The sequence below is a fragment of the Denticeps clupeoides genome, chromosome 19 (assembly GCF_900700375.1).
Source record: "Denticeps clupeoides chromosome 19, fDenClu1.1, whole genome shotgun sequence".
In the NCBI taxonomy this organism is placed as follows: Eukaryota; Metazoa; Chordata; class Actinopteri; order Clupeiformes; family Denticipitidae; genus Denticeps; species Denticeps clupeoides.
The window spans coordinates 19,220,573-19,248,164 of record NC_041725.1 but is presented as its reverse complement, the minus strand read 5'-3'; the positions used below and the strand labels follow the sequence as shown (position 1 = coordinate 19,248,164).

Below are 27,592 nucleotides of genomic sequence, written 5' to 3'. Positions count from 1 at the left end.
ACGAGGCGCCCCTGTTGGCTGGAACAGAAATTGTGCTGCCGCATACAAAATTGGTGTGTTTATCCCAAATGTAAAAAGTGTCATTAGTGTTGTAGTGATCACACGTAAAAAACATGAAATACGTATTTTTATGCCTGGAGTATCCTGTATTATTAGAATTTAGAATGCAGAGATGTTCAACAGCCAGTGCTCCGGAGCTGAAGGTTTAACTTTTGGAATTAAATAAAAAAAAATGACCTTGATGATCAGATTTTTTGAGACGTGCTACCATCACATAACGTTCTTGCTCATCACGTGAATCAACTGCCTCCGAATGAAAAGACAAAAGAACGAGTGGCCCCCTCCATCTCTCTCTGTCCACGCATCCATTATGCACCCGGTGAGTTAAATCCCCCTTTTCCCCCTGTTTGAAAGGAGCGGGGTGGTGGGGGTGGGAGTGGATCTAAACAGGTCACGTGGGATCCCCTGCTAAGTAGGCAGTGACGTCGGCCGGGGCGCACTTCAGCAGCAGCTGCTTCTCTCTCTCTCTCTCTCTCTCTCTCTCTATCGTTCCCCTCCCCTCTCTTCCGCTCCCTTCCCTTCCTGTGCCTCTCTCCAGCGCCGGAGAGCGGAGGAGAGGTGGAGAAGCCATTGCCTGCCTCCCCTCCCCTGGCCTCGTGCTCTGCCGCTGCCGGCTCCTGCCTTCCTTCCGTGGCTTCTCTTCATCCCTCTTTCCCGGGGAGGGAAGGAAGGAGGGAGGGAAGGAGAGGGACTGGCCTGCTCGCATCAGACCTGCTGTGGCTGCATCTGTCGCCTCGCCGGCATGAGATTAATGGCCAGACGCGCACAATAGGCGGGGAGGAAATGGGGCGCTGAAGTTTTCCTCTTCCTTCCACGGATCCGTGCTGAAGAGAAGGAGGGAGGAGCGAAGGCAGGGATGGAGTAGTGAAAGTGGGAGAGGATGTAGATGTAAACAAGAGTCGAGAAGGCTGATAAGAGGAGCCCGGGGACAGAGCGTGCCCAGGAAATCATCGGCACTGACAGATTGTGACAGATGGACGGGTTTCCGCGCCAGAAGTGAGACACGGAATAACAAGACAAGAAGACGTGTTCTTCTGATCGGGGCAAGAGGGAGAAGAGGATTCTATCCCTATTCAGTCGTTCCTCCTGTTGTAGGGAGGGATGGCGTGTCGAATGCACCGTGCAACGGCAACAGCGTCCCACCCCTCCATCTGCCGACAAGAACAAGGTAGGTCTCCTGCATTCCTGCTCTCTTTTTCTCCGTTATTCCGCAATATTCCTACTTTCTATCAGTTGTTTCCTCCACCCACCGGAACAGAGTGCCATATCTACAGGAAAACAGGAGGACGTGGACGTTGCGCCGGTTGTAGTTTGGTCCCCTCGTCCTAGTTCAGGAGAAGCAGAGATCGGCGAGAATCGCCAGGCCCCCACCTCGCTCTTTCAGCCCTGCACAGCCCGGGCTCCCAGGCGCCAAGGATCAGATCGCCGGAGCCTTTCGCGGCTCCAGTTCCCTGGTCCTTTTCAAAGGCTGGCGCAGGCAAAACAAGTAACCGGGAGCCGGCAGAGATAAACGAATCAGTGCCATTCAAGGAGACGGCGTCCAAACTCGGAAAAGTAGAGAAAACAGAACGTTTTCACATAAAGCCAATTTCTTTAGACTACCGGAAGAAACCATTAACCACCATTCGGCGCACAGACCACTGCGAATACCGAGAGTGAAAGAGTAAAGAAAAATTTCCTGCTGACCAGCTTTAAAATCGGATTTTAAAAAATTGCAGCAAGGACACTGTTCCTTCGGGGGACCATTTGCAGCTCATTTTTTCAGGTTCACAGCAGACAAAAAAGGGATGTGATACATCACATGGTCACACCAAAGATTAGAGTATTCATCAAAGTATTCATCAGCAAAGATACTGTTTGCATGGTGATGTAAGGTGGGACAATCCAGGTCCACGACTTTTCATGCTGTATCGAAGACCCCCACTTTATCTATAGGGTGCCAAATTGGGGTTGGGTGGATGACCCGCCTAGCGGGTAAGGAAACGATCAGAAGGTTGCCGGTTCGAATCCCGAGGTGCCACTGAGGTACCGTCCCCACACACTGCTCCCCGGGCGCCTGTCATGGCTGCCCACTGCTTACCAAGGGTGATGGTTAAATCACTTCACATTCGCAATCTGATTAGTCGGTGGCAACCTTTTTGGTCCTCATACGGAGGGCTCTTTCTCCTTCAGCTGCTTGGTTTTCTCCCGTAGAGCTGATGGGCTCGGCTCCTCTTCACCCCGTTTCTCCAGGTCCAGGCTCCCTCAACTTTGGTTTATCTTTATTATTGGTACTCTACCTGTAATTATTAATCTACCTGTGTTAATAAATTAGAAATGGCTCATTTCTATAACTTCCATTGTGCCATGCCTTTGCATCTCCAGGTAACATCAGATAATTAATTAATGATAATTAATATGATAATTAATGGAGTCAGATAAAAAAGGTCAAAACAATCTCTGACGTCCACCCATTTGTTGGTCTTTAAGCACCCTGGAGATAAAGTGGGGGACTTCATTACATGGACCTGGAATCTCCCGTCTTACAGTGAAATATTAAAGAATGCATAATGCAATTTCTGTTCCTATTGTTTGTGTCAAATTGCCATTGAAAATTGTAAATATGCTATTTTGACAACGTGAAATGCAATTTATTCGTCAGTAGACATGGCAGGAGACCGAAACTGAAAAATATTTTTTTTCCTTCCCCAGCGGTAATAAGTCCAGGGCCAGAAATGACTGATCCCTGTCACTTTAATAGTGACTGCAGGTGCTTCCTTTTCATATGTCTAATGATATCATGTAGCTTCCCTAATTACTGATCGCGGCGGCAGCACCACGGTCTTAATTAGGCTAACGACTAGATTGATCCTGACGGAAATGACATTGATGTGGCTGCAAGGAAATGACTAAAAGGGAAAATACTCAGAATTACGGAGCACAGCGCATTAGAAAAATGCAGCCGTTTTCGATGGCTTTATTTAGCACTCGCTATTATTACAAAATGCACATGCAGGATAATAACCCATCATGCATGCAGCTTCATCAGACTCTAATAATTGGGCCGCACATGGAAGGCAACAGAAACCTTTCCGGCTGCGTCGTGGAGACTGTTAACCTTTAAAGCAAAGCCAGGCTCAGCGCCTAACATTTCCCTGTAATTGCTAGCGTGGGGTAAGCACATTTTGCAGAAAAGGTTAGCATGCTCTGATCTGGTTGTAGTGACAAACGTCCCAAATTAATATTTTGGGGGAGCGCGGGGGGTTGGGGACTGTATTCTAGCTATTTACCTTGCAGAAAAGAGAAACACTAGAGGCTTTCCAGCATTTTTATGATAGAAAGCAAAAACGAAAATAGATGCTACACAGAACTGCGGGATTTGTAGGATTAATTGAGAAGGGAGTGCATTAGTGGCAGTTTCTCCCCACATGGAGAAGCAGCTGTGGATGTGATGAGGCTGGCGGGGTGGCCTACTGCCGCCACAGCATTGATAAGTTTAAGGCAGAAGGTGAGGAGCGGGCGGAGGCTGCAATCAGATCGCTGCTTCCGTTGAGAATTTGTTTCGACCGACGTGTCGCATCCAGTGCGGGGCCACCGCAGCTCCAAACTGAACCCATGCGAGTGCCATGTTGGTTAAAAACCTGGCCGTGTGCCGAGTAGACTGGTGCTGTTGGCCAGCTCCCCCTGGTGACTCTTATTTTCCTGCATGGACTCAAAGTGACTCAATGGATTCGGGTTTTTTTGTATGTTGTCCGCAGCGACTTAAAGTCTTTCGTGTGATGACCCTCGTTGTGAATGTCTCTCTTCTCCTGTCTTCCCAGATAACTGAGATTCAGGTCTGACGATAGAGAGAAGGCCAGAGAGGAAGGGACGTCCACGCTTCAGAGAGAACCCTCCGGCCACGTCAAACATGAACGCCTGTCACTTTGTACTGTCACGGAAGCACTTCCCGGTAGCACTCATGGCTGGTACAACACCTCCCTCCTAGCTCCACCAGTGGGGGGGTGAGGAGGTGGAGTCGGGTGTTGAGGGAGTCCCCCTGGACCCACCCATCTGCCAGTCCAGACAACCCTCCCAGGCTGTTTCGCTAATACATGTTGGACGTGATTGGATGTGACCGCAGCGCTTGGCAAAGTGGTTCCAATCGGCACCATGCAGTGGCGAAGGCGTCACTGCTGCCTGGCCAAGATGCCCTGGAATGTTAAGCGCTCACTCTTCCGCACCCACATGATGGGGCTGGTGTCGCTGGCCTCACTCTCGGCAACCCTCCTCTTCCTGTGTCACCAGGATTGGCTCCTCGGTCATGCAGGGCTGAGGGACAACCCAGTGTCCTACACCATCAGAGGATTCCGCTCCAGGAACGAAGGCAACCAGAGTTCCCTCCGAAACCTCTGGCGGGTTACGGCCTACACAGCAGCTAAAGCCCAGGCCAACTCCAGCTCACATCAGGACGACTCGTCCATGCCGGAGGACTCGGGACTGCAGAATTCCTTGAGCACCAACAGCAGCTTGCACAGGGAGATGGGAGTAGGCGGGAGGCTGGCCGCCCAGCCGTACGGCTATGTCCTGAATGAGCCGCACAAATGCCGGGAGAGCAACCCCTTCCTGATCCTGCTGATCGCCGCCGAGCCCAGACAAGCGGATGCCAGGAATGCCATCAGGCTGACCTGGGGGAATGACAGCGTCGCCCCGGGCCTGGGCTTTGTGCGGCTCTTCCTGCTGGGCATGGGGTCTAACGGCCCAGATGCGTACCCCCAGAGCGCCATCGAGGAGGAGAGCCGGCAGTACCACGACATCGTCCAGCAAGAGTACCAGGATACATACTACAACCTGACCATCAAGACCTTGATGGGCATGAACTGGGTGGCCACGTACTGCCCAGGTGTCAGGTATGTGATGAAGACTGACAGTGACATGTTCGTCAACACTGAGTATCTGATCCAGAAACTGCTGAAGCCAGGCCTCCCGCCGAGGCAGAACTACTTCACTGGCTACCTGATGCGCGGCTACGCCCCCAACCGGAACAAGGACAGCAAGTGGTACATGCCATCCGAGTTGTACTCCAGCGAGCGCTACCCCATCTTCTGCTCGGGCACGGGCTACGTTTTCTCCGGCGACTTGGCGGAGAAGATCTATCAGGCTTCGCTGGGCATCCGACGCCTGCACCTGGAGGACGTGTACGTGGGAATCTGCCTCGCCAAGCTGCGCGTGGACCCGGAGCCGCCGCCCAACGAGTTCCTCTTCAACCACTGGCGCGTCTCCTACTCCAGCTGCAAGTACAGCCACCTGATCACCTCCCACCAGTTCCAGCCCAACGAACTCATCAAGTACTGGAGCCACCTACAGAGCAACAAGCACAACGCCTGCCTCAACATGGCCAAGGAGAAGAATGGGCGCTACCGCCACAGGAAGCTGCACTCGGACAGGCTCTGGTGATAGCAGTTAGCTCCATGTGCCCCACCACATGTACTGTCTAAAGCTCTGCACCACAACAAATAACCAACAGCACAGTGTTTTTTGGTATTGTACACAGTCGAATTAAAACTATTTTTTTAATTTGAGAGCAAATGTTAAGTATTGTGAAAATGTAACTCTTTTTAAAAGGGCCGTGGACTGTACGTATGTCAGTGTGCAATATTAAGCATGCACAAATGAAGAAAAAAATAACTTATAGGAATCTAAAAAAATCATGTCAGGTGCCAATAAATGGATATGGCAAGGCTGTTGAATCAGGATGAAGGAGGTTGCACTGGGGCCTAACTCAGAGGACGTCGGTGACAAAGGGAAACACACATTTACTGTGTGACATTCCGATAGCCAGAACCCCAAACCTCCAAACCCCAAACTGCCCAGTATATACCAAAACGATGAAGTCTACCTAAACTGCGTCTGTCACATGGTTTATACACCGTATCCTGAACAGGTGAATAGTTCGTTACCAATGTCAGATATTATTAAGATTGTATTTTTCAGAGCTTTACATTTGCACTTGTTGGAAGTGCAAAAAAATTAATTAAATGTATTTCCTCCAAAAATGTCTCTAACTGTTGTCTTCTTTAAAAAAAAAAGTTAATACAGATTTGAAGGGATTAATTTGTGGGAAAGAATTCTTCATTTTTGGCTGCACACACTGGGAAAAGCTTGATTATACAATGCATAAAAAAGTCATGCATTTGGTTGCAAATGTATGCATATGCATACGTCCTTGAAGGTTGGTCATAATAAGGTTTTTGCCATCATTTGTCTCACATCTGTTCATTACTGGATGAATTTCCCCTGACATGCCTTAACAGTCCTTTAGTACATGAATCATTGCAAGTACCATAGTGAAGAGAAAAATAATAAAGAACCCTGGTAAACAAAGGGTTTACACTCAGTACAGGCCAAAAGTCTGGACACACATTCTCATTCAATGCGTTTTCTTTATCTTCATGACCATTTACGTTGGTAGATTCTCACTGAAGGCATCAAAACTATGAATGAACACATGTGGCGTTCTGTACTTAACAAAAAAAGGTGAAATAAGTGAAAACATGTTTTATATTCTAGTTTCTTTGCTCTGGTTACTGCTTTGCACACTCTTGGCATTCTCTCGATGAGCTTCAAGAGGTCGTCACCTGAAATGCTTCTCCAACAGTCTTGAAGGAGTTCCCAGAGGTGTTTAGCACTTGTTGGTCCAGCTCACCCCAAACCATCTGGATTGGGTTCAGGTCCGGTGACTGTGGAGGCCAGGTCTCCACTTTTTGTTAAGTACAGAACTCCACATGTGTTCATTCATAGTTTTGATGCCTTCAGTGAGAATCTACCAACGTAAATGTTCATGAAAATAAAAAAAACACATTGAATGACAAGGTGTGTCCACACTTTTGGCCTGTACTGTAGATGTTCTTCCAGTCTAACTTAAGATGTTTGCCAATAGAGTGTATAGTTTAATAAAGGAGGCAAAGCTGATGATGCTTTTGTTGACCATGATCATAAAGGCTTTCAGTTGCAACGTGCATACTGTAATTTTAAGGGATCCTTGCTCACAGCTCATCTATTCAGGTTCAAGGGAGGAAAACAGTAGAGGTTTTATTTGAGGATAAGATGCATTACTGCGTGGCAGCGTTAGACTCTCTGTATTCATAAGATCCCGTTTGTGTGCTGTAATGTGGCATTGTTTAAGATACTCACTCACTCACTGAGCATCAGCACCCATGCCATATATATATTGGGTGCAGTGTGGGTCACCAGCCCACCAGAGTGAAACCATTTGCTATGGGCAATTTAGTGTCAGCAATCCATCTGGTGTACATGTCTTTGTCACATGTCACAAGCTTGGAGGTGAGAGGCCATATCACTAACTGTCCTGCCATTGTGTGGTAATGTTTTTTAAGTGATTCTTTAACATCACTTTAAACTTAAATTCTATGTTAATTCTTTCATAGAACAATTTAAAACTTTAACCAATCCAAAACAAAGGGCCCCACCCCCGGGGGCAGCACAATATTAACATCCATAAACATGCACATATTGTATATATCGTCTTAACATGGAGAATCTCACCTAGAGGCACACAAAACTCCAAACTACCTAAACAAAACACAATTCTGCGTGTATTTGTTGAGAATTACAGACCAAACGGCGCAACCGTTTCTGTACATTCTGGAAGAACTAAATGAGTTTTTTACGAATGAGGAGGTGCTGGATATTCTAGTGTAGGATAGCAGTTTGTCTTGTTGAATCTTCATCTGATGATGAGGATCTCTCGTGCGCAGAAGATTCACAGGGTGAAAACACCCATACACTTTAATTTTGGGCCCATTATAAAAAAAAAAGGGACCCAGGGCTGAACAGGTAAAATAATTGATGTAAGATAAAATATCTCAGCACACCGAAAGACAATTTATCATTAGCTACACCAGCGGACTCAAACTCAAAAATACATATTTTGCAAAGATTTGAGCCGAATGATCCGGGACGGGAGGCGTGCTGCTTCCAAATAAAGCAAATTTCATTCATAAAATTGTCGGTCACGGTTGAATGTGACACAGTTAATTTACGTTGCGGTGATCCTCGGGTTGGAGGGTGTTGATTCTGAAGTGCAAAATTAACAGAAGCTGGACAAGAAAAGGTCAAAGCCTGGTTAAAAAAGTTTTTACAATTAAATATGTTTTTATGTACAATTCTTAATTTGTCTTTAACGTGGTTTTAACTAATTCATCACGTCCACTGGAGCCCCAGCAGAGGCACTTCCGGCCTGGCCATGTGGCGGCCCAGCTGCAAACGCTCAACAGGAAACACTCTGTTACGGAGGAAAGTTCTCCGAATAGCAGGTAAGTTACGGGAAACAATTAACATATTAAAAGTGTCAAGATAGATATAACTTCATGTTGCTTGGCTAGCTCTTTTAGCATTAGCTGCTACATAGAACAGGCTAACAAAAGTCTTTTTGCTGCATTTCTGGTTGGAGATTATAGTGCGGTCACAAAGTATTCTTATAACGGGGAAGTGATTCTGAAGCACAGCGCGCGGTGACACGTGTCCTCTGTATTTAACTGTCACCCTTGGTGAGCAGTGGGCACCGTGACAGGCGCCCAGGGAGCAGTGTGTGGGGACGGTACCTCGGTGGCACCTTGACTGCTCGGTGTTCGAACCTGCAACCTTCCGATTACGACCTTCCGATTGCCTGAACATGGCCAAGGAGACGAGTGGGCGCTACCGCCACAGGAAGCTGCAAAGGGAGCCTGCTGTCAAAAATCAGAAACCACAACTGTGATGTTGCTAAAAGTGTCACAAAGCGGTTTAAAATCCACATTTGCAGCTTTGATGGAAGTGCAAAAAACTGTTATTGATTGAAGGCTTTTCTGCTAAAATAATTCTAACAATTATCTTCTTGAAAAAACATGTTGAACTGCTTAATACGAGTGACACCGCAAAAAAATGTGCAAATGAGTCCTTGAAGGGTTTGGCAGTATTACACAATTAAAAATAGGTATTCACACTGGTTCATTATATATCATTAATACACATGAAAAGTTCTCACATTTTTGTAATCCTGCAAATTTCCATTTCAAGGGGAAATTATTCATATTTTACCACATATCTTCTCTCGCATTGTCCTTAAAAGGAAAGAAAGAGCTCGTCGAAGTCAATGCAAATGAAGACCTCGTGGGTGAGCATCATAGGGGAGTTTCGGCCTGTGACCCTGAAATTTTAATTATACTCGATGGGACGGACAATGTGAATGTAAAAACCCGTCACAGCGTTAGATTCCTTTAATGATTTCCTATTAGCAAGCTGAGGCACAGCTCGGTGGTAACGTGGAGGGGGCAAAATCAGAACGTTCAATTTCTGCAGTAAATTGTCCTTAATTTTACCATTGTGCATTTTCAGCATTTACAGGCCGTGGGTAAACCCGATAATAGATAAATAATTTGACCCTGTCCGGCACAAATACCCTGAGCGTTTGATCCGTGTAGACGGGAGCTGCTCTGGTGATGATGGCCTGTATCCCTCTTCAGCCAATTACGGTACTGAACGTACCCAGACAGGGACGGTTAAGAGAACATTCCAACCTGCTTGACCCCTGGGGGAGTTGAAAATATCGCTCATTACCACAACACGTCAGATTCAGTAATTAAACAGCGACTGTCTGTATTTGAACAATGTGATCTCATTAAAATGAATTGACATTTGTTGCCATTACCACTCGTACGCTTTATTTCCGTAAGTGAAGTGAAGTGATCGTCACTTGTGATACACAGAAGCACAGCACACGGTGCACACAGTGCAATTTGTCCTCTGCATTTAACCCATCACCCTGAGTGAGCAGTGGGCTGCCATGACAGGCGCCCGGGGAGCAGTGTGTGGGGACGGTGCTTTGCTCAGTGGCACCTCAGTGGCACCTTGGCAGATCGGGATTCGAACCGGCAACCTTCTCATTACGGGGCCGCTTCCTTAACCACTAGGCCACCACTGCCCCAGTGTGGATGTCACTGTAATCGTGGATGTCAAATGTGCCACGCAAATAAATTACTGGGCCCTTAACAGAGAGGTGCTTTCTTTAGAACTACGAACAGCGGCAGTGTGATGCAACAGAGAAGTGTTTCGTATTGCATATTGCATCGCCGCTTTACACGCAAAGTGATTCAAAACGAGAAATTGCTGCAAAGACATAGTTGAGCTGATTCATGAGTTCCTCAACTCGGCCCCACATTCATCCCTATTAAGGGAGTCAGAGTGGTGGTTCCAGGTGAGAGGGTATTGGAAACAAGGTCGGCCTCCATCCATCCGTGCCCGGCACAATCGCCAGGAGAGATTAGCACAACTCCGGGACGGCGTTCCGGTGTCCGGGGGAACGCGTGAGGCTAGAAAGACGGAGGCAAGGGGTGGAAACAAGGAGTGGAATTGTGAGGAAGCAGCGGGGAAGTGATGAATGAAGAGGAAAGGGGCTCTGACTGATGAGTATTGAAAACCTGCGCTCTCTTAAACGCGCTAAAAGTGAAGCGGCGGAAAACGGATTGAGACGTCTGCCGTGATGAAGTGGGCCCTCCTGCAGCAGGCTTAGCTGCAGCCGCAGTAAGCCGAGGGAAATGCTCCTGGGGCTGAGATGAATGTCTCGACCTCCTCCACAAGCCCTTAATTTTATCTTCATGCCCCCCATTTGCCCTAAATTGGGAGGACTGCTTTTTTTTTATCAACTTAACACCAAAAATAACACCATTTCTGAGACAAGAAATAAAACACACTATTCAAAAGCATCTGGGCACTTCGCTGAATAAAAGGAGTTGACTGTCACAATTTTAAAGTTTAAAGCGCACACTGAGCAGTTGTAATTGTTGTTACGTCATTTTATCGTCATTTTACTCCATAGGCCAAAATTTAATTTATTTCATTTACAGCATTTATCAGACGCCCTTATCCAGAGCGACTTACAGTCAGTAGTTACAGGGACAGTCCCCCCCTGGAGACACTCAGGGTTAAGTGTCTTGCTCAGGGACATGATGGTAGTAAGTGGGGTTTGAACCTGGGTCTTCTGGTTCATAGGCGAGTGTGTTACACGCTAGGCTACTACCAGCACAAATTGACGTATTCTAGCCCATCTTGTTTCAAATACTCTGAGACTGGACTGTACTGACAAAACGTTAATAACGACTGACGATGATCCATTCCAAACTTCATCGTCTCCTTCAGGGAAATTTGTAAAACATCTTCCGATACAGACAGACGGTGACTTGAAAATAAATGTTGTTGACGACCTCTGTTCTCCACCTCGCAGACTCCGAATGAGCGTCAGCAGCATTTCTACTAATGAGATGCTCAAAAGTGACAAACCTCAGTTGGCGGTGACTACATTACACCTGCATGCAATGGCACATTGCTGAAAAGGTGTCGAGATGGTTTTAATAGATGGTCTACATGATGTGGAGCCTTGGCGTGGGTCCACTGGACCCGAACAGATGGCGCATTCCAGCCCAGCCCCAAGGACTCGGAGATCGGGCACTTCCTGTTCGGAGCCAGCAAGCTATTTTTGAAATGTGCGTTTGCCGGTGACAATGTTGATGTGTGTGTGACTCACCCGCTTCACCCTGCCAGCTCAGACACACGGGTGCCAGCTTCCCTGCACACACCGGGGCTCTTAGCACCTTGCTTTGTCCCTTTGGCAATAAAAACGGGGGTTGGGTGCCGGTGAATTATTTTTTACCTTCGTCCCGCGGTGCGTGAAATCGTTTGACTGGAGCCCGTTTTTTTTATAACTCTCAGAAGGTCCGTTTGTTTCCAGCGGCGAGCTCCTCGTCCGTCACCTTCCCGCCATGCGTCTGCACGCGAGTTCATTTGCTCGTTACTTTCAGCATTCACGTGTATTAAATAACACCGGTCATACTTCAAAATTGGTCCCGCATCTTAAAAGTAAAGTGAAGTGGTTGTCATTGTGATACACAGCAGCACAGCACACGGTGCTCACAGTGAAATGTGTCCTCTGCATTTAACCATCACCCTTGGTGACCCGGGGAGCAGCATGTGGGGACGGGACCTTCATCAAGGGGACCTCGGTGGCACCTTGGCGGGTCGGGATTCGAACCGGCAACCTTCCGATTATGGGGCCACTTCCTTAACCGGCAGGACACCACTTCCCCCCAACTAGGCCGCCACTCTTTATCCAGAGCGACTACACATTCAATAACCATGGAGGGAGGGGGTCAGTTCTCCAACCGGCAGGCCAGTGCAGATCTACATGACTGCAGATCTATAACCGGCGTTTCAGCTTCCGCTGTTTCCTGGTGCGGAATCAGAACGAAACATACGCAAGTCGATCATTAAAACGGAACTGGCTGGAGAAGGGTGGCGGTGGGTCCATCGCCTGCCATTCTGATTGGTTGAGAGGATTCCTGATTATCTCTTGTTACGTTAAGGTCACAAGGTCAACTGCTGCTGAATGATGTTGCCTAGGAACAGATGCAGCGCAGGTGACCTGTTTCAATGTGGAAGCCATTATTGTCCCAGCAGCCATAAATAAACAGGAATCTGTGTGTATAATCATTACTGTTTAGAGACATCATAACAAAATCCATGCGTTCATGCTCAGTTTGTGAAATATCAGGAAGAGCAACGTTGTATTTTTAAAACAATAACATTGTGCATTATTAATTTAGTAATGAATGCAATCAATGAAAAATGTGATTTAATGAGGTAAACAAAACTTTTTTTCTCTCTCTCTTCAAATATCTGCACAGGTATATTGCGTTGCTCGCTGATGAATAATTACTGGCATCCTGCTGTGAAATTGAAGTAACGGGTCGGGAGGATTCCTGCAACGCGCCTCGCTGGCTCCTCTGCCGTTTTCCTGCAGGTGCCGAGCGCCGCCGCCGCCGCCGCAGGTTCGTCCGATGGCCGGTTTTGCCGTTGTGATGATGGGCCTCTCCTGGAAACCGTCTCCGTCGTTTGCTGGGGTTGGAGGAGGAAATGTCCTTTATCATCTCGCCCCCCTCGCCGGTGTGCGCCTCCCTCCGTCTTCGATAGTTTTACAGTGGAGGGCTTACCGAGAAGATGCCGGTATCGGCAGGCGGGCTGATTAAAGTGCTCCTGCTTTTATTTTCAAAGATATAAAACCCAGAATGCCGCCACACTAAAGCCATTCTGTTGGGTGGGGTTTTTTTCGGTGCACGGCAAGCTAAAGCGCCATTTAGTTCAGCAGGACCAGCTTGTTTGCATGAATTTTACATCTTTTTTTTTTTTTTTTATTCAGTTCGTGGCCGTAACCCTTTCCAATTAACCCGGCAAAACCAGATCGATATTCTGACCGAGCTCGATATGCTTCCTGTGCGGTAATGAGCCATTAAATAACGGGCGCTGTGGGGCTGCGGCGGGGGAAGGGTGCGGCGTGGTCAGTGTGGGCTTTGGGAGAAACGGCCACGGCGCACCGGACCCGGTTCAACCGCAGGCTTCCACTTCCAGAAGCTCCTCGTCTGCACGGAACGGCAACTCCGACGCGCATCGGCGATAAGAGATCCCCGTTATCGCAGCATCGAAGATTATCCGCAATTAGCGCGCCGCAATTATTAGGCGAGCGTCAAGTGAAATATGAACGGAATGAAGATGAAGAAGGGAGGGTCGCGGCGTGAATGGCGGCGGGAGGCGTTAGGCCGTCCGGAGTCTCCAGGGCGAGCGGAGAAGAGGCCGCGGCGCACGACGGCGGCCATGTTGACAGTGATCGATGCCAATCTCGCCTCCGAGCCGCCCGTTCCTCCGGTTGTCATTAATTAGGCGCTGGAGGGCCACATCGCGGAGGGCCACATCGCGGAGCGCCATTTATTTCTTTTATTTATCTGGGTTTTTTTTTTTTAACCAGCGAGCCTGTTTGTTTTATTATCTGCTGACAGGAAGGGTGTCATTAAGCGCGGTGTCACGGCGAGCGCCAGGCCACGCGCGTCGTTTGTTCCGCGTGACAGCGGCGCGCCGCCTCAGCACATTCGCCGCGGCGTGGATAAGATGAGCCGTGCCGCTCGTCCAGGAAAAATCTCCTAATTTCTCTCATCTAACTTCCACATCCTGGCGCTCTCTTTATTCATGCATCGTGATGTACGGAGGCCTAGAAGGACGGGGAGCTTTTACGTCCATGCGGCTGGTCTCTGTTGGCCATATTTTGCTAGAGTTAAATAAGACTAGTGTGTCATGTATTAGTTCCCTAATCAAAGCTCTCATAATCTGCATGTTGGTCATGGGCGTGGTCAGGTTTGCCACGCCCACTGACGTACCCTGAGTACAAGGGGTATTAGGAATTATAGTTGTTTAATTTTAGCTGTAGTCTGGTCTTTGCATCCAGCTGTCATTTAGTCACGTCCAGACTCCAGTCAAGTTTCAGTCGAATAAACGTCTGAGCATTTGAGTCCAATTTATCCATGACTGTTTTAGTAAAAGAAAAGTGATGAACAGACAAATGCAACATATTTAAAACAAGGTTATCATATTATTGTATTACTGTTACCTTACAGACTCAAGATTCCAGACACATAAGACGCTTCGATTTGTTCTGTGTTTTTACTTTTTATTTTGCACTTCATTGTAAAGAGAGTGTCCAAATGTCACGTCTCCTCTCATTTTTCCTCAACAAGTCATTTAAATGTAGATTTTATCTTGTCAACAATATTGCATGATATATTTTGTTATAGTTATTGTCACATGACCAGCATTTACATCTTGTCTCATCTATCTAATGAAGATATTTCATCATAAATTTCATCAACACTATTAGAAATGTAAAGAATGGAGAAACACACATAGGTGTTTGACATTTTGACAGGAAATTCGTCCAGAATGAGGAAGTGGGGTGGGTCAGAGCTGTCAATGATTGCCTACAGGCTCCTCCCCTTCATTGAAATTCATCTTCCTGGCGTCAGGAATAATTTCACGCCAACAAAAAGGGCTGGCTGTTATTTCACCCACTCCAACACATAGACAAGTATCAGGTTTGCATCTATTTATTTCTGTAAATCCAAAAAGCTAAAATTACTGCCCTGAACATGAGCAAAAGTCATACAGGATCTTGCAAAAAGTTTTGGCAAAAGCCACATCAATCCATCGGTTAGAGCAACTTTTAAATTAAACGCTCTGCCAACCACCGAACTCTTCTCTTCCGGGCGCTATATCCTCTGCGGCATAAATAAAGCCGTTATCAGTGGAAACAAAACAGTTTGCCTCGGCAACTCAGGGGCTTTCAGCTGAGATGAACATCTCAGATTGTGGGGCTTACTGGTGCAGTCGACTTCGGAACATATGAATTTTTCATCACCCGATCCAACTGACCACAAACATGAATACATTTGGCACTAAATCCATCCTATAGACTATAATGTTGCAATATTTATCATGTTTATTTGTTATTATGGGTGCTGTGAGTGTCTTATGGGGCGGCATAATGAAACTGACCCATTAATAGGTAAAATGAGGCGATGATGTTTCAGAGCTCTTAATATGGAAATCCGGGGATATTATGTATGGGTTTAAATATAGGGACGTGTAAAATATTTATGACATCGCAGGCCTGCTCGCATAATGTACAATGCGCGGTGGGCTGAAGCCAGATGCCTGGATGAGAGTGTGAGATATGACTCCTGCAGCCCTGCGTACTGCCACCCACCCACGCAGCTGACATGCAGCCCGCCACCCTCGATTTCTTTACGACAAAGAGGCCAGAGGGCCGTGTTCTCAACTGGAGCACTGATCTGGGATCAGGCATCGCCTATTCATACCCCAAACTCACTCGTTAAGAGGGACGGATCTAAGATGACGGTAAAACCCCCTGACGAGCTGTATTAAGTCCCTGGAAGTACACTCCAACGTGTTCTGTGTGGCTGGCTGTGTTTTTGTGTCCTGTCTCTTTTAGCTTGACTTTGTGGGAGGAGTTGAAGCCTACAAGCTCCTCCTACCATCTGCCTATTGGTCACCTCCACCTATATAAGGAGGTGACCGGATGGTTTTTGGGAGGTCTCCAGGGTCCACGAAGATCTGCAAGGAGACCTGTTGGGGATCTCATTCATGTTTCTTGTTGCTTTGTGTGATAGACCCTTTGTTAGCCTGTTAGCTTTATGTGCCCTTTTTTGTTAACTTTTGTGCGAGTCCGTGTTTTATTGTACCTGTTAGCTCTCTGTAAGTAAAAGCACTGTTTGTATCCTTTGTTTGGTCCTGTATGAAACAGTGGACGTCCTCCTCTCCACACCCTTGTGGCGTTTCTTAAACCCCTAGTCCCCTAGGAATATGACAAGCTGCTTGGCTTTTAATTTGCACAGATTGTTTCGTTTGAAACGTGAAAATGTTTGACCACTTCCACCCACACCTGTACTGCCACATCACTTCTGGTCTGGATTAAGCCTGTTCAAAAATTACTTTATCTTCACACTTACATTTTTTATTTTTTTAGTTTATTTTATTCATGAGCTTAGCACTGGTCAATTTACATTTGATTCTGATTGATTATACCTACAGTGACCGGCCTGCATTGATTGTTTCATTCCAATCCTAATTATGTCACAGGACATAAAACCAAAATGTCCAAACAATGTCACTGTAAGCCAGATATCGATATTCATCGATGTAAAACAGTGACCTGGTGCTGGAAAATATGGCCCCGTTCTCACATTACACCTCATCAACCCAAATTCAACACGAACGTAAACCTCTCAGCCACGTGACGATCGACTTGTGGCCGAGCGGGCATGAACTTGGTTGGACTCATTTTTCCAGTTCAGTGGCATTTGGCCTCATTTGGATCCATGAACAAACATAACCCAGTTAGCGAACATCCTGTCTCACTTCCTGCTGCCCCGAGATAGCCTTCCCGTTGGGCCAGATCTACTTCCCTCAGCGCACGTGCCTCATTAGTACGTTTGGCACCAGAGTTCCACAAGGTGATGGAGAGGTCCAGTGTCTGCACTGGCGTATAATAAAGTTAACTGTTTGTGAAGAGGCGATAATTAGCCCATCTGCGGCCTCGTGGGGGCGCGGCAGAAGCAGAGGGCAGCGCCCATCACCCGGCGATGGGGAAACAAGAGAAATAACGGGGTAAAGCAAGGACGCCGCGGCGAGGATGAAGAGGTTTTGAGGACGAGGAGTTATATCTGCCTGGGTAATCTGGTCCGGGTCTGGCCACTGCCGGGCGTAGCTGCATGTTTCACAGAGACCTGGAGGCAAAAATGCATGAGGCAGGTGTATTCCACACTGTTTGGTTTCCATGGAAACCGGCCATTGATCTCGGTGAATTGTGCTCCAGCGAGAAAAGCACACAGCGTAGTGACTGTGTGTGTGTGTGTGTGTGTGTGTGTGTGATTGACAGGATCTGACACAGGTAGAGAAGCGGGCAGAGGTGAGGGGAACACGTAGTTCATCGTAAAACAACATTCTCCAGGCGCTCAGGACACCCCGCGTCTCGCGCAGCCGCTCTGTTTAATATCATCTCCTCACATTTCGGGGCTCTGATTGAGGCGCGCATTGCGCTGCATCCCCGTGGTACAGCAGGCAGATGAAGGTCCGTAATTACGAACAGATATTTCCAGCTACAGCAGAACTCGTTCCTTAAGCCACTAAACTCCATTAAAACCATTAGGGTCTGTTTCTAATACCCATATTACAACTAATCTTTTGACCAAAGCCACTTTTAAAAGGCTGGAGTGTGGAAAACCGCAGCTGATCACCCAGTCAGTATTGTTTTTCTGGGCTTTACGACTGTATTTCAGCGAGTTCGACCATCCTGGTAATACGTTACACACCCAGGACCAGCCCATCTCCTCTCGGGACCACGCACTCTTTATGGCGTTCTGATGGCCAATCTAATTCTCAGTGACCCGGGTTTCGTGACGAACACGCGCCCCAGGCCAACCAACGTGGAATTTTTCCCAGAATTCACGCAGAACATGCAGTGAGAGAACATCTCTGGATTACACACAATGCTCCGGATCCGGTTTATGGTGAAGACAGGCGTCTATACTGCTGTTCGGGATGCCCGGCGCTCGTACTATAAGAGTACGTAGCTTTACGAGGTGCGGCTCTTTCCCCCACCTTCTTCTACACAAATATGGCGTTTAAAAAATCTCCTCCACGTCGGGGGATTTTCTTCCGCCATCAGTGGCAACTTGCAGGTCCTTCAAGCCCAAACTAAATAATGCACTTGGTGTTTTATACAATGCAGGCCAGGGTGGAAATGACACTCGTTTCCTGCTGTAAAGGCTCCTGTCACAGCAAGGCAGCTCCTGCATTCGGCTGTGTTACAGGAAAAAAATACAATTTGAACTGCGACTTGTGAGTTGTTTTTGAATTTTTTTTTTTACCTTGAGGCGATCGTTCCATCAATGTTAAGAAGGTCAGTGTTAGTCTCGGCTGAGACAGAGGAGTCGGTGGTCTCATCAGAGCACCAAGGCCTCTGAAGCCGGCAGATAAAGCCACATCTGAGGCCACTGTGCTCTCCGGTACCTTGGCCATGAAGAACCAGAGATAAGAATGCACACTGTCACACACGGACCCATCCGCCGTGGCGCCTTGGGACTCTGCATTCCGATTGGAAAGCAACGCACAGCCACATGGTCAGTTCACTGGCTGATGCATAAACCCCTCCGGCATCCAGTTAGCCACGCGTCATCAGTAAGAAATATATGCATAGAAAGTGCGAGCATGTGAGTCTGTCACTTGTAAAATGAATGAAGGCACAACCAGCATCGCATAGCACATGTGCATTTCTGTAAAGGCTCGTTTCTGCCCTCTTCTGGCGAAGAAGCTCTAATGCACGACAGCGGCAATCTGACGTTGGCTCAGAGCAACAAACCATACATCAGTGACAGAATATCAATTTAGTTCCAATGTGCTCCCTCACCACCCCCTCTGTAGAGTGTTTGGTTAAAATGAATCAGATTATTCTCCCAGTGGGACAACGGGTCTGTTTGATTCCTCTTTTTGAGCATTAATGTGGCTTCCATGTGTGCAACACAATTCACAACCGTGACTGACAAGCAGTGTAATAATGTGCAACACTGTTAGAATGTAACATGGGGATGGTGTTACGATATAACACTCAGAATGTTACGTTATAGAGTAACAATGGGAACGATTTAAAAAATCTAACATTGTAACAGTAGGACAATAACGCACTAGTAGCCTAGCGGGTAACACACTCGCCTACACCATTGTGTCCCTGAGCAGGACACTTAACCCTGAGTGTCTCCAGGGGGGGACTGTCCCTGTAACTACTGACTGTAAGGCGCTCTGGAAAAGGGCGTCTGTTAAATGCTGTAAATGTAAATGTAAATATAACCCTAACTGATAACATTACTGAATTATGGTTCCGGAACACATAAATCCCCCATGGTGATGACACAAATTGATCCCCAATGACCTGGGAACAAAAAATATATTGCTGTTAAGATTGATTTCAGGAACTTTTTTTATGGGAGACTGGTTGCTACCCAGTGTATCCGTGACCATTCATTAGTAGTCACCTTGTGTCCACAGTTCTGCCAACATGAGTAGGCCTCACTCACACACACACACACACACACACACACACAGTAAAAGAGAACGAGGAGATGTGTTTCCAGGCCGTCCCCTTTCTTGTCAGCCACTTGTCTCCCTCATAACGACTGCCGCTGTCACCGCCACTGACAGCCTTCAGATGAACTTTCTCCCGGCGCGGTGCAGCAACCTCCCATACACACGTCAGTGGCGATAATGAGACGCGCGGTGAGAAGCCGACACGGGGCCCTCAGAGCCGGCGGTGAGTGGGCAGGAGGGGAAGACGAATGAGACGTCGGACGGTCCTAACTGGATCTCGGGCCCTGGAGCCGCGGAATCGCTCCTGCCGGCGTTTACCGCGGCGGGGGGAAATAAATAAGAGCGGGCAGAGCCGATTTCATGGGCCTGTAAGAGTAATCAGTGGTGTGCCGGGGCCATGATTGTCCACCAGGGAGGGTGATTTATGAGGACATCCAGCATGGCACCGTGTTGCCTGATTACATGGCCAACAGATATTAAATCAGCGCGGCTTTTATTGTGGTGCCGCGGCGTGGGTGCCCATTGCTTAGTGCCGAGACCTGGGCGGAGGCGGGATGGGTTGGCCCATATTGCCGGCTGTGGCAGTGATTAATTGTCCAGTGGCTGTAAACGGCGTGGGGAATATATTGCCTCTGCGACGGACGAAGTTAAAGCTGGTCAGCTTGAGCCACGGGGTCGTCTTTGAAATAAGAAATAAATTTGTTGTTACAAAGTAAAGTTTAAAATGAAAAGAAATAGAAAAAAAAATTACAGACGAAAGCTTTTTACGCTCATCAGCGCTGAGCAGCTATCGATTTTAGAGTTAGCTTATCGAGGGCCGAGCTAATAATGAACGATCGTGCGCTCCAGCAGCGCCAACGTTGCACAATTTCAAGTCGGGCTGAAGAAGGTCCGATCAATGAGAAAATTACAAATCTGGTGAAATTTAGACTGCGATGTATGCATTTTAACACATATTTCATATCCAGAGGCAAAGAAAGAAAGAAAGTTCCAGAATTTCAACATGGACAGGGTTTGTAAAACTAGTGGAGAACAGAGTAAAAAACTCTCTCCCTACACACAAAAGCACTGTATTCAAACCACTCCAACTTGGTGTTACCTGGCAGAAAGAGGCGTGGCACAATAGAGGTTAAAAGATGAACCGTTTCTAATTTATTAACACCGGTAAATTATTATTGCAGTTACATGTGAATATTGTATGTAAAAAGGTACCAAGGTTACAGAGAAAACTAAAATGAGAGACAGGAGGAAAAGATAGAAAAAGACAGAACAGCCTGAACTAAGTTTCAGAGACATTACCTGATCCAGGAGAAAATTGGGAGGAGTGACAAGACTCGGAAGCCGGAAGGCTTCCGATGGAAAAACAACTGAGGAAAGAAACAAAAAGCCCCATCCCCACATGTGAACAGATCTTTGTACACCTGGCCTACAGGAAGCTGTCACAGACCAATCAGAACCTGTTGTTTCTGATGTCACACCCCCGGTGCCTCCCGTCTGGGGAAGACAAAGAGAGTGGACGGTCCCGACGGAAGGCACCTCACACGTTTGGCTCGGGGGAGGGCCGGCAACTGTTGCAATGCCGTTCGACAAAGACATGCACAGCAAAGGCACAGAAATGTCACGGCTCCGCGACGTCCCATCTTACAGGGTTGTACAGAGTTATACGTTTGTGCTTTTAGAGATTTATCTCATTTAACATTTACAGCATTTACCAGGCGCCCTTATCCAGAGCGAATTACAATCAGTACTTACAGGGACACGATGGTAGTAAGTGGGGCTTGAACCTGGGTCTTCTGGGTCATAGGCGAGTGTGTGACCCACTAGGCTACCACCACCTTTTCTGCAAGACTGAAAACCGTCCACATCGTGATGAATTCTCTAAATAGATTTTAAAATCCATAGCAGTGGATCACCAACCAGTGATGAGCGTGGCACAGCTTCCAGCATCCACGGAGCTTCCAGGTGGTCTGCTGGCTGGAGATGTTCGGGTGGTGGGTGACCCACCTCCTACCCACCAGTGACACTGATATATGATGTCCCATGTCAGAGTCACATGTTGAATTGGACACAGCGGAGACAGAAGCGTGTACTGATGGTGCAGATATACGCAGGAAGGGGCAGAGGGGGGTTATTAATAAAGATGAGTCCAGGACATTAAACTTAAAAAAAATCGAACCGCTAAATTATTTACAGATTCTACCTCGCCGCGGAGCCGTTTGAGGGCACAGTTCAACTGTGCATTAACTGTGAAGTGGGGCAGTGGTGGTCTAGCGGTTAAGGAAGCGGCCCCGTAATCAGAAGGTTGCTGGTTTGAGTCCCGATCCGTCATGGTGCCACCGAGGTCCCCTTGATGAAGGTACTGTCCCCACACACTGCTCCCCGGGTGCCTGTCATGGTACCCGCTGCTCACCAAGGGTGATGGTTAAATACAGAGACATATTTCATTATGTCCTTTCGTTAGGAGATAACATCTGGTTCACTGTATCATTAACAGCAACTACTGCGTCATTAACTAATCAAATAAAAGACAAAACGCTGTTTTATTTACATGCACACGTGTTGTGTAAAATGCTTGTTCATGCCTCTTCACCGCGTGCCCTACCATTCACCCTGTCACCACGATCAAGTGTGCAACTGGCCAAATAGCCTTTCACATCAGTTCCCCAATTAACAGAAATACAACCACAACATTTATTTTCTATAAAGCCCATAATCAGTGGGCTTTGACAGGCCCTACGACACCCACCCACACCTGACCCTTCTGCACACAAGGAAAAACTCTAGGAGAATAGAGTGAGCCTGCAAATGGTGTCCGTGCAGGGTTGGTGATGATTTGTCCATGAAAAAAGTCCTACAGGTGTAGAGGTGGGGAAGTCCAGTGTCATGGTCTACATTACGTGTAAATTATGGTGTTACTGGTCCATTTGAAGATCCCTGAAGCTGTAGTTGTTACGGTGGTGGTGGCTGTGGTGACCCTCTGGTTCGTTTCGTACTAAGTCCTCGTCTAGCAGTTGCCAGGAACCAGGATTTATCTGCTTCTGCTTCAAATACATGAAATATAAATTCCGAAATGTAAATAAAGCATTTCGCTGGCGTTGCAGTCCCACGCCGACAGGTGGCGACATCCGGCCGAGCGCCGCGGTTTCTACCGCCGGAGGAAGAACACCCCGTCAGGGCAGGTAGAGTCTCCCAAGCAGGCGCACTTCACGCCGCTTTATATCCGACGCATGTCGCCGTCCGCTCCGTCACTTCTCGCCAGGTTGACCCGAGGGGTCTTCCGTCAGCAAAGGTCCCTTCTTCTTCTTCTTCTTCCTCCTCCTCGGCGGGACGAATCGGTGCCGCGCGGTTCTAATCCGCTGCGTTTTAAACCAGCGGGGCTTCACTTGGGTACCTGCAGCAAAACGCAAGTGCAGTTACGTCGCCGAAATAATACCAGGTCACAAGCAGTGCTGGTGTTGAAAACACGTGTAAAAGTACAAAGTCCTTGTTGCATTTAGTAAATTACCAGCAGCCATTGAATCCAATTGCAGACGCATGTAGAAAAACGAAAGCACCATTTGAAATATGTGAACGTATCAACCTCGGAAAGACCGTGCTGATATGTAAAACAGTGTGATAGGTACTTAATCTGAGTACTTACTGTACTTTATTTGCGTGAGGTTGCAGGTTGCCAGATACTCTTTCCTCGGCTTTTTCAGTGGATCGAATTGAAAATCTGGCAACACTGTGCACCTTTTAAATTTTCTTTTAAAACACAACTTGTATAAGTTTGTCAAATGCTGTAAATGTAGAGTGTTCAGTTGTCGCTGGGATGTTCTGACAGTGGCGCTGTCTTTAAAAACCTATTTTATTATCCGGATACCAACCAAATGCCACAGATTGGCATTTAATTCAGCTACAGTCAAAATTTCAGACATAAAAGTGCCTGAAAGTAGTAATCTCAACCGCTTCTGAGTCCTTTAAACTAGACCCGAACCAGACTTCTCACAGGAGGGTGCGGAACCCGACGGAGGCCGGAGAGTCCCCGTCCCTGTGGGTGCAAGTGACCTAGATTCTTACCCAGGATTGGACGCCTTGCGGATCGTAATCCTCGGCCAAGATGAAAACGGTGACTCTGAGCACAAGTCGACTCAACGGGATTAAAGATTTAAGTGCCTCTGTCGCCGCCGTGCTTCTTTTTCGCGGCTTTTGGCGAAGCGATGGACCCAAAACTGGCCCCGATTCTGTTGCTGATTCTGTTCGTTCCAGCGAAGCTGTTCACGTACCGCAAAGTTACGCTCACTAGGTCGTTACCCGGTTCAGGAACGTGTGGTCTCGCTGATTTTCTGCCGTGGGAATCGTGCCACAGTGTGACCCCAACTGTGCTGGTGTGTGTTTTGCAGGATGGGCAATTTAACATCATCATCCGGGGGTCTGTCAAGCACCACAGCATGTACGCAGTTCGTCCAGGTGAGCAGCTTCTCACGTTACACATTATTTTATTATTGACAACTTTGTCAAATGTCATTAAGCAATAAACCGACCGATAAAATATTGAAAACCGGGCCCGTTCCTTCCCCGGTTATGAGGTGCAAAATCGCGGTTATCTGAGGTTATGTCTGGACCACCGTGTTCTTCCAGGATATCGTGTCCCACAACTGTGTCGTCATCTTCTCTAAGACAACGTGTCCGTACTGCAAGATGGCAAAGAGTCTGTTCAACGAAATAGGCGCGACGTACAAAGTGATCGAACTGGATCAGCACAGCGATGGGCGGAGACTTCAGGAAGCTTTGGCGCAGATTACCGGCGCACGAACGGTGAGGGCGTTTTTTTTTCCGTTTTTTTACATTTGTGCAATTTCCCACTTACTTATTGTTTTGACACCTTAGGTCACACATTTACATTTAGAGCATTTATCCCTTATCCAGAGCGACTTACAATCAGTAGTTACAGGGACAGTCCCCCTTGACATAGGGTTAAGTGTCTTGCTCAGGGACACAATGGTAGTAAGTGGGATTTGAACCTGGGTCTTCTGTCTTACCCACTAAGCTACTACCACCCACTTGTGGGACTAATAAAGGTCTTTCTTATCGTATCTTATTTACGCCATTTCCAGAGCGCCTTACAGTCAGTAGTGATCAGGACCACCCCCCTGGAGACTGTTAAGTGTCCTGCTCATGTATTAGTGGGAAATTTACTGCCATCCTAGATGATGTGACTGCATCAACGTCTAGTCATTTTGTTTAATGATGAAGTGCACCGTTGGTTTTGTTAGGGGGAACATTTCACTTTGATGAGGTTGAAAGGTGTATGTATTTAAAATGGCTGCAGATCGTTTTAAACGCTGCCGTTTATACAAGGACCGGGTGTCGGACTCTCCCGACTCTGTAAAATAATGAACAAGTTAAAAATCTACACATGGAGAACAATGTACTGCAGCACAGAGTTGTCCATGTCATTGTCTCATGAAAAGAAGGAAAATCTGCAATAAAAGCTTTTCTTACCCTTTTTTTTTCCCCGTAGGTACCGAGAGTCTTCATCAACGGCCGCTGCATTGGCGGTGGCTCGGACACCAAGGAGCTCCATCAGCAGGGGAAGCTGGTGCCGCTGATCGAACAGTGCACGTCCTGCTGCATGTCGGATGGTTCCAGCTCTGGCGGCGGCCAGTTCCAGGCCAATCACTAGAACACCGGGGTCCCTTTTGCTGCCGTAGTATGTTGTTCCACGTTACGCACTATTTATTGATATTCTTTTTCCTTTTCTAAGCACCGTGATGCACGCATGAATATACCTCCTTGTTCTGTCATGTACAGTCTTGTTTTAATAAACGTGCTCTTCCAAAACTGTTTAAAATTGGTCAATTTAACCACATTTTTACCAATCCTTGTAAACTCTCATCTAATTATCTTTTTATTTGTTCATTTCTCCTTCTTATTTGGGCCAGGTTTTTGCCCCCTGTGGCTAACCGGCCCAAGGCCTCGCCGAGACTCACGATCCGACGTATCGGGGGGGTCAGGAAAAGCTGGAAAACGGCAAAAACCCATGTCTTACATTCAAGACCTCCGTGCTAAGCCCTTGCAATGCACAGAAACAACGTCTACGGGTCGCCCAAACACCGGTGACCAAAAATGGGAGTTTTCTGGGGATTTGCGCCGACACAGAGGAGCGCATACACCTGACTTCTATATCAAGTCGTGAGCCAAGGCCGACGTTCTGACTTGCAGATCATGCACAGTGTTGAAAGAGCAAAAAATGAGGCGGGAATTTTTTGTTTTTATAGTCCCTTTTTCAGCAATTTATGCGGCAAGCTATATATCAAAGATTTGTACTTTATTGTGGGAGGTGTGCTATTGCTTCCCCATAGGAATGCATTTTAGCATTGGAAGCATTTAATTAAAAAAACCCTGCTTTGACCGAAATGCACAAACAGTTGGATCTCGCCACCCGTGACACGTTTAAACTGTCGTTTTGGACCCAAATTTTCTGCATTCTTCTTTTCACGTTGAATCCCTTTCATTTTGGCTCTGGTTTACGACCGCCTGCACCTTCGGCCACTTTATTACAACTTTTTAATATTTTCCATGAAAGGTAATTAACAATTACGTTTTTTTGTGATGCTGTGCAGTTATAAGTAATAAAGCAGCTGGACTGATTATTATTATATATTTGCACTTCAGAAAAGCCTGTTTCAGACAACTTTTAATCTCGTAATAGGAAATTCACTTTTATCTAGTTAGCCTGTTACAGGCTGACATTGTAAGTCAAACATGATCATTTCTTCTTTGCAAAACAGGAGGCACATGCAATTTGAAAACATCATAACGGTCACGTCCCTGTCTCGCGGTTGGGAAACGTGACAACGAAGAAGAGGGATGCGTGAGGCGGGAATACACACATACCAGGCCGAAGTGGAATATTGTGCTTTTATTTACAGTGAGAACTGAACCACCAACCAAAACCTCGAGTGCTGTACATACCAACAACAGACAGGAGGAACAACACACCATAAAAGGAGAGATTACACAGTTCACACAACTAACACGCAACAAAACTTTTCTCCAAGCACCCCAAAACTCTCCTCTAGCTCCACAACAATTGGCCCTGTCTTGTGGCTGGAGTCTTCCTTAGTTGCTCCTGTCTGATGAGTTGATTGACAATGAGGGAATAGGTAGACGCAACCATCAATCCCAACCTCCACCCAGCAAACAGCCTAAAAGGGAAATGCACCCCGAACACGGAGCACCCCCAAACCACTCCACGGCCCAAAGGACGTAACAATAACCTCATGTTGGAGTTCTCACACATATAGCTTTGTGGATACATTTTTGTAAAAAATTTAAATATATTTAAATTAATAACGTTATAATTACATTATTAATTAATTATTGGAATTCTGTGGCTGTGGACTTTTAACTTTTAATTTTCCTTAAAGCTCAAATGTGCAATTACAATGTGTGATAATGTAATGTTTGCGTCTCAGTGCAAGATAAGATTTTTTTTAATTGACGTATCAACAACTACAACATTTATTTCTTATTTAGCCCAAAATCACGTACAGTATGTCTCAATGGGCTTTGACAGGCCCTACAGTTGACACCCCCCACACTTGACCCTTCTGCACACAAGGAAAAACTCCACACAAAAAAACTCTAGGAGAGAGAAAAAAAAGAAAGGAAGGAACGTTGGGAAGGAGTGATACAGAGAGGGACCCCCTTCCAGGCTAGAGTGAGCCTGCAAATGGTGTCAGTGCAGGGCTGGGGATGATATAATAATAAGTCCTACGGTTGTAGGGTTGGAGAAGTCCAGGATGTAGTCAGTGTCATGGTCTAGATTACGTGTCCATAATGATGTTACTGGTCCATTTGAAGATCCCTGAAGCTGTAGTTGTAACGGTGGTGGTGGCTGTGGTGACCCTCTGGTTTGTGTCATGTTTTGTCCTTGTTAAGCAGTTGTCAGGAACCAGGATTTATTTGCTGGTCTGATCACTGGGGTCTGCCAGTAGTCTGGGTGCTTGATTCCGTGTCTCGGAGAAAAACTAACAGAAGCAGCGGCAGATGG

The 27,592-nt window shown here is 47.0% G+C and overlaps 2 protein-coding genes across 6 annotated transcripts; both read left to right on the top strand.

The window, feature by feature from the left end:
* The first annotated feature begins 574 nt into the window (after positions 1–574).
* LOC114769348 (beta-1,3-galactosyltransferase 2-like) lies at positions 575–6,074 on the top strand. The gene is made up of 2 exons (XM_028962282.1): positions 575–1,228; positions 3,861–6,074. The coding sequence occupies exon 2, from the start codon at positions 4,192–4,194 to the stop codon at positions 5,473–5,475; it is 1,284 nt and encodes a 427-aa protein (XP_028818115.1). The 5' UTR covers positions 575–1,228; positions 3,861–4,191; the 3' UTR covers positions 5,476–6,074.
* Positions 6,075–8,293: 2,219 nt separating this feature from the next.
* Positions 8,294–26,197, top strand: LOC114769363 (glutaredoxin-like). 5 transcript variants are annotated; one of them, XM_028962311.1, is made up of 5 exons: positions 8,294–8,354; positions 12,756–12,899; positions 23,937–24,003; positions 24,175–24,351; positions 25,058–25,387. In XM_028962311.1, the coding sequence occupies exons 3-5, from the start codon at positions 23,938–23,940 to the stop codon at positions 25,217–25,219; spliced, it is 405 nt and encodes a 134-aa protein (XP_028818144.1). In that variant the 5' UTR covers positions 8,294–8,354; positions 12,756–12,899; position 23,937; the 3' UTR covers positions 25,220–25,387. The 5 variants fall into 5 exon arrangements, with proteins under 5 accessions (XP_028818144.1, XP_028818142.1, XP_028818141.1 ...); XM_028962307.1 differs by lacking the exons at positions 8,294–8,354; positions 12,756–12,899 and adding exons at positions 22,717–22,843; positions 25,479–26,197 and having other exon boundaries at positions 25,058–25,246; XM_028962309.1 differs by lacking the exon at positions 12,756–12,899 and having other exon boundaries at positions 8,300–8,354.
* The last annotated feature ends 1,395 nt before the right edge of the window (positions 26,198–27,592 follow it).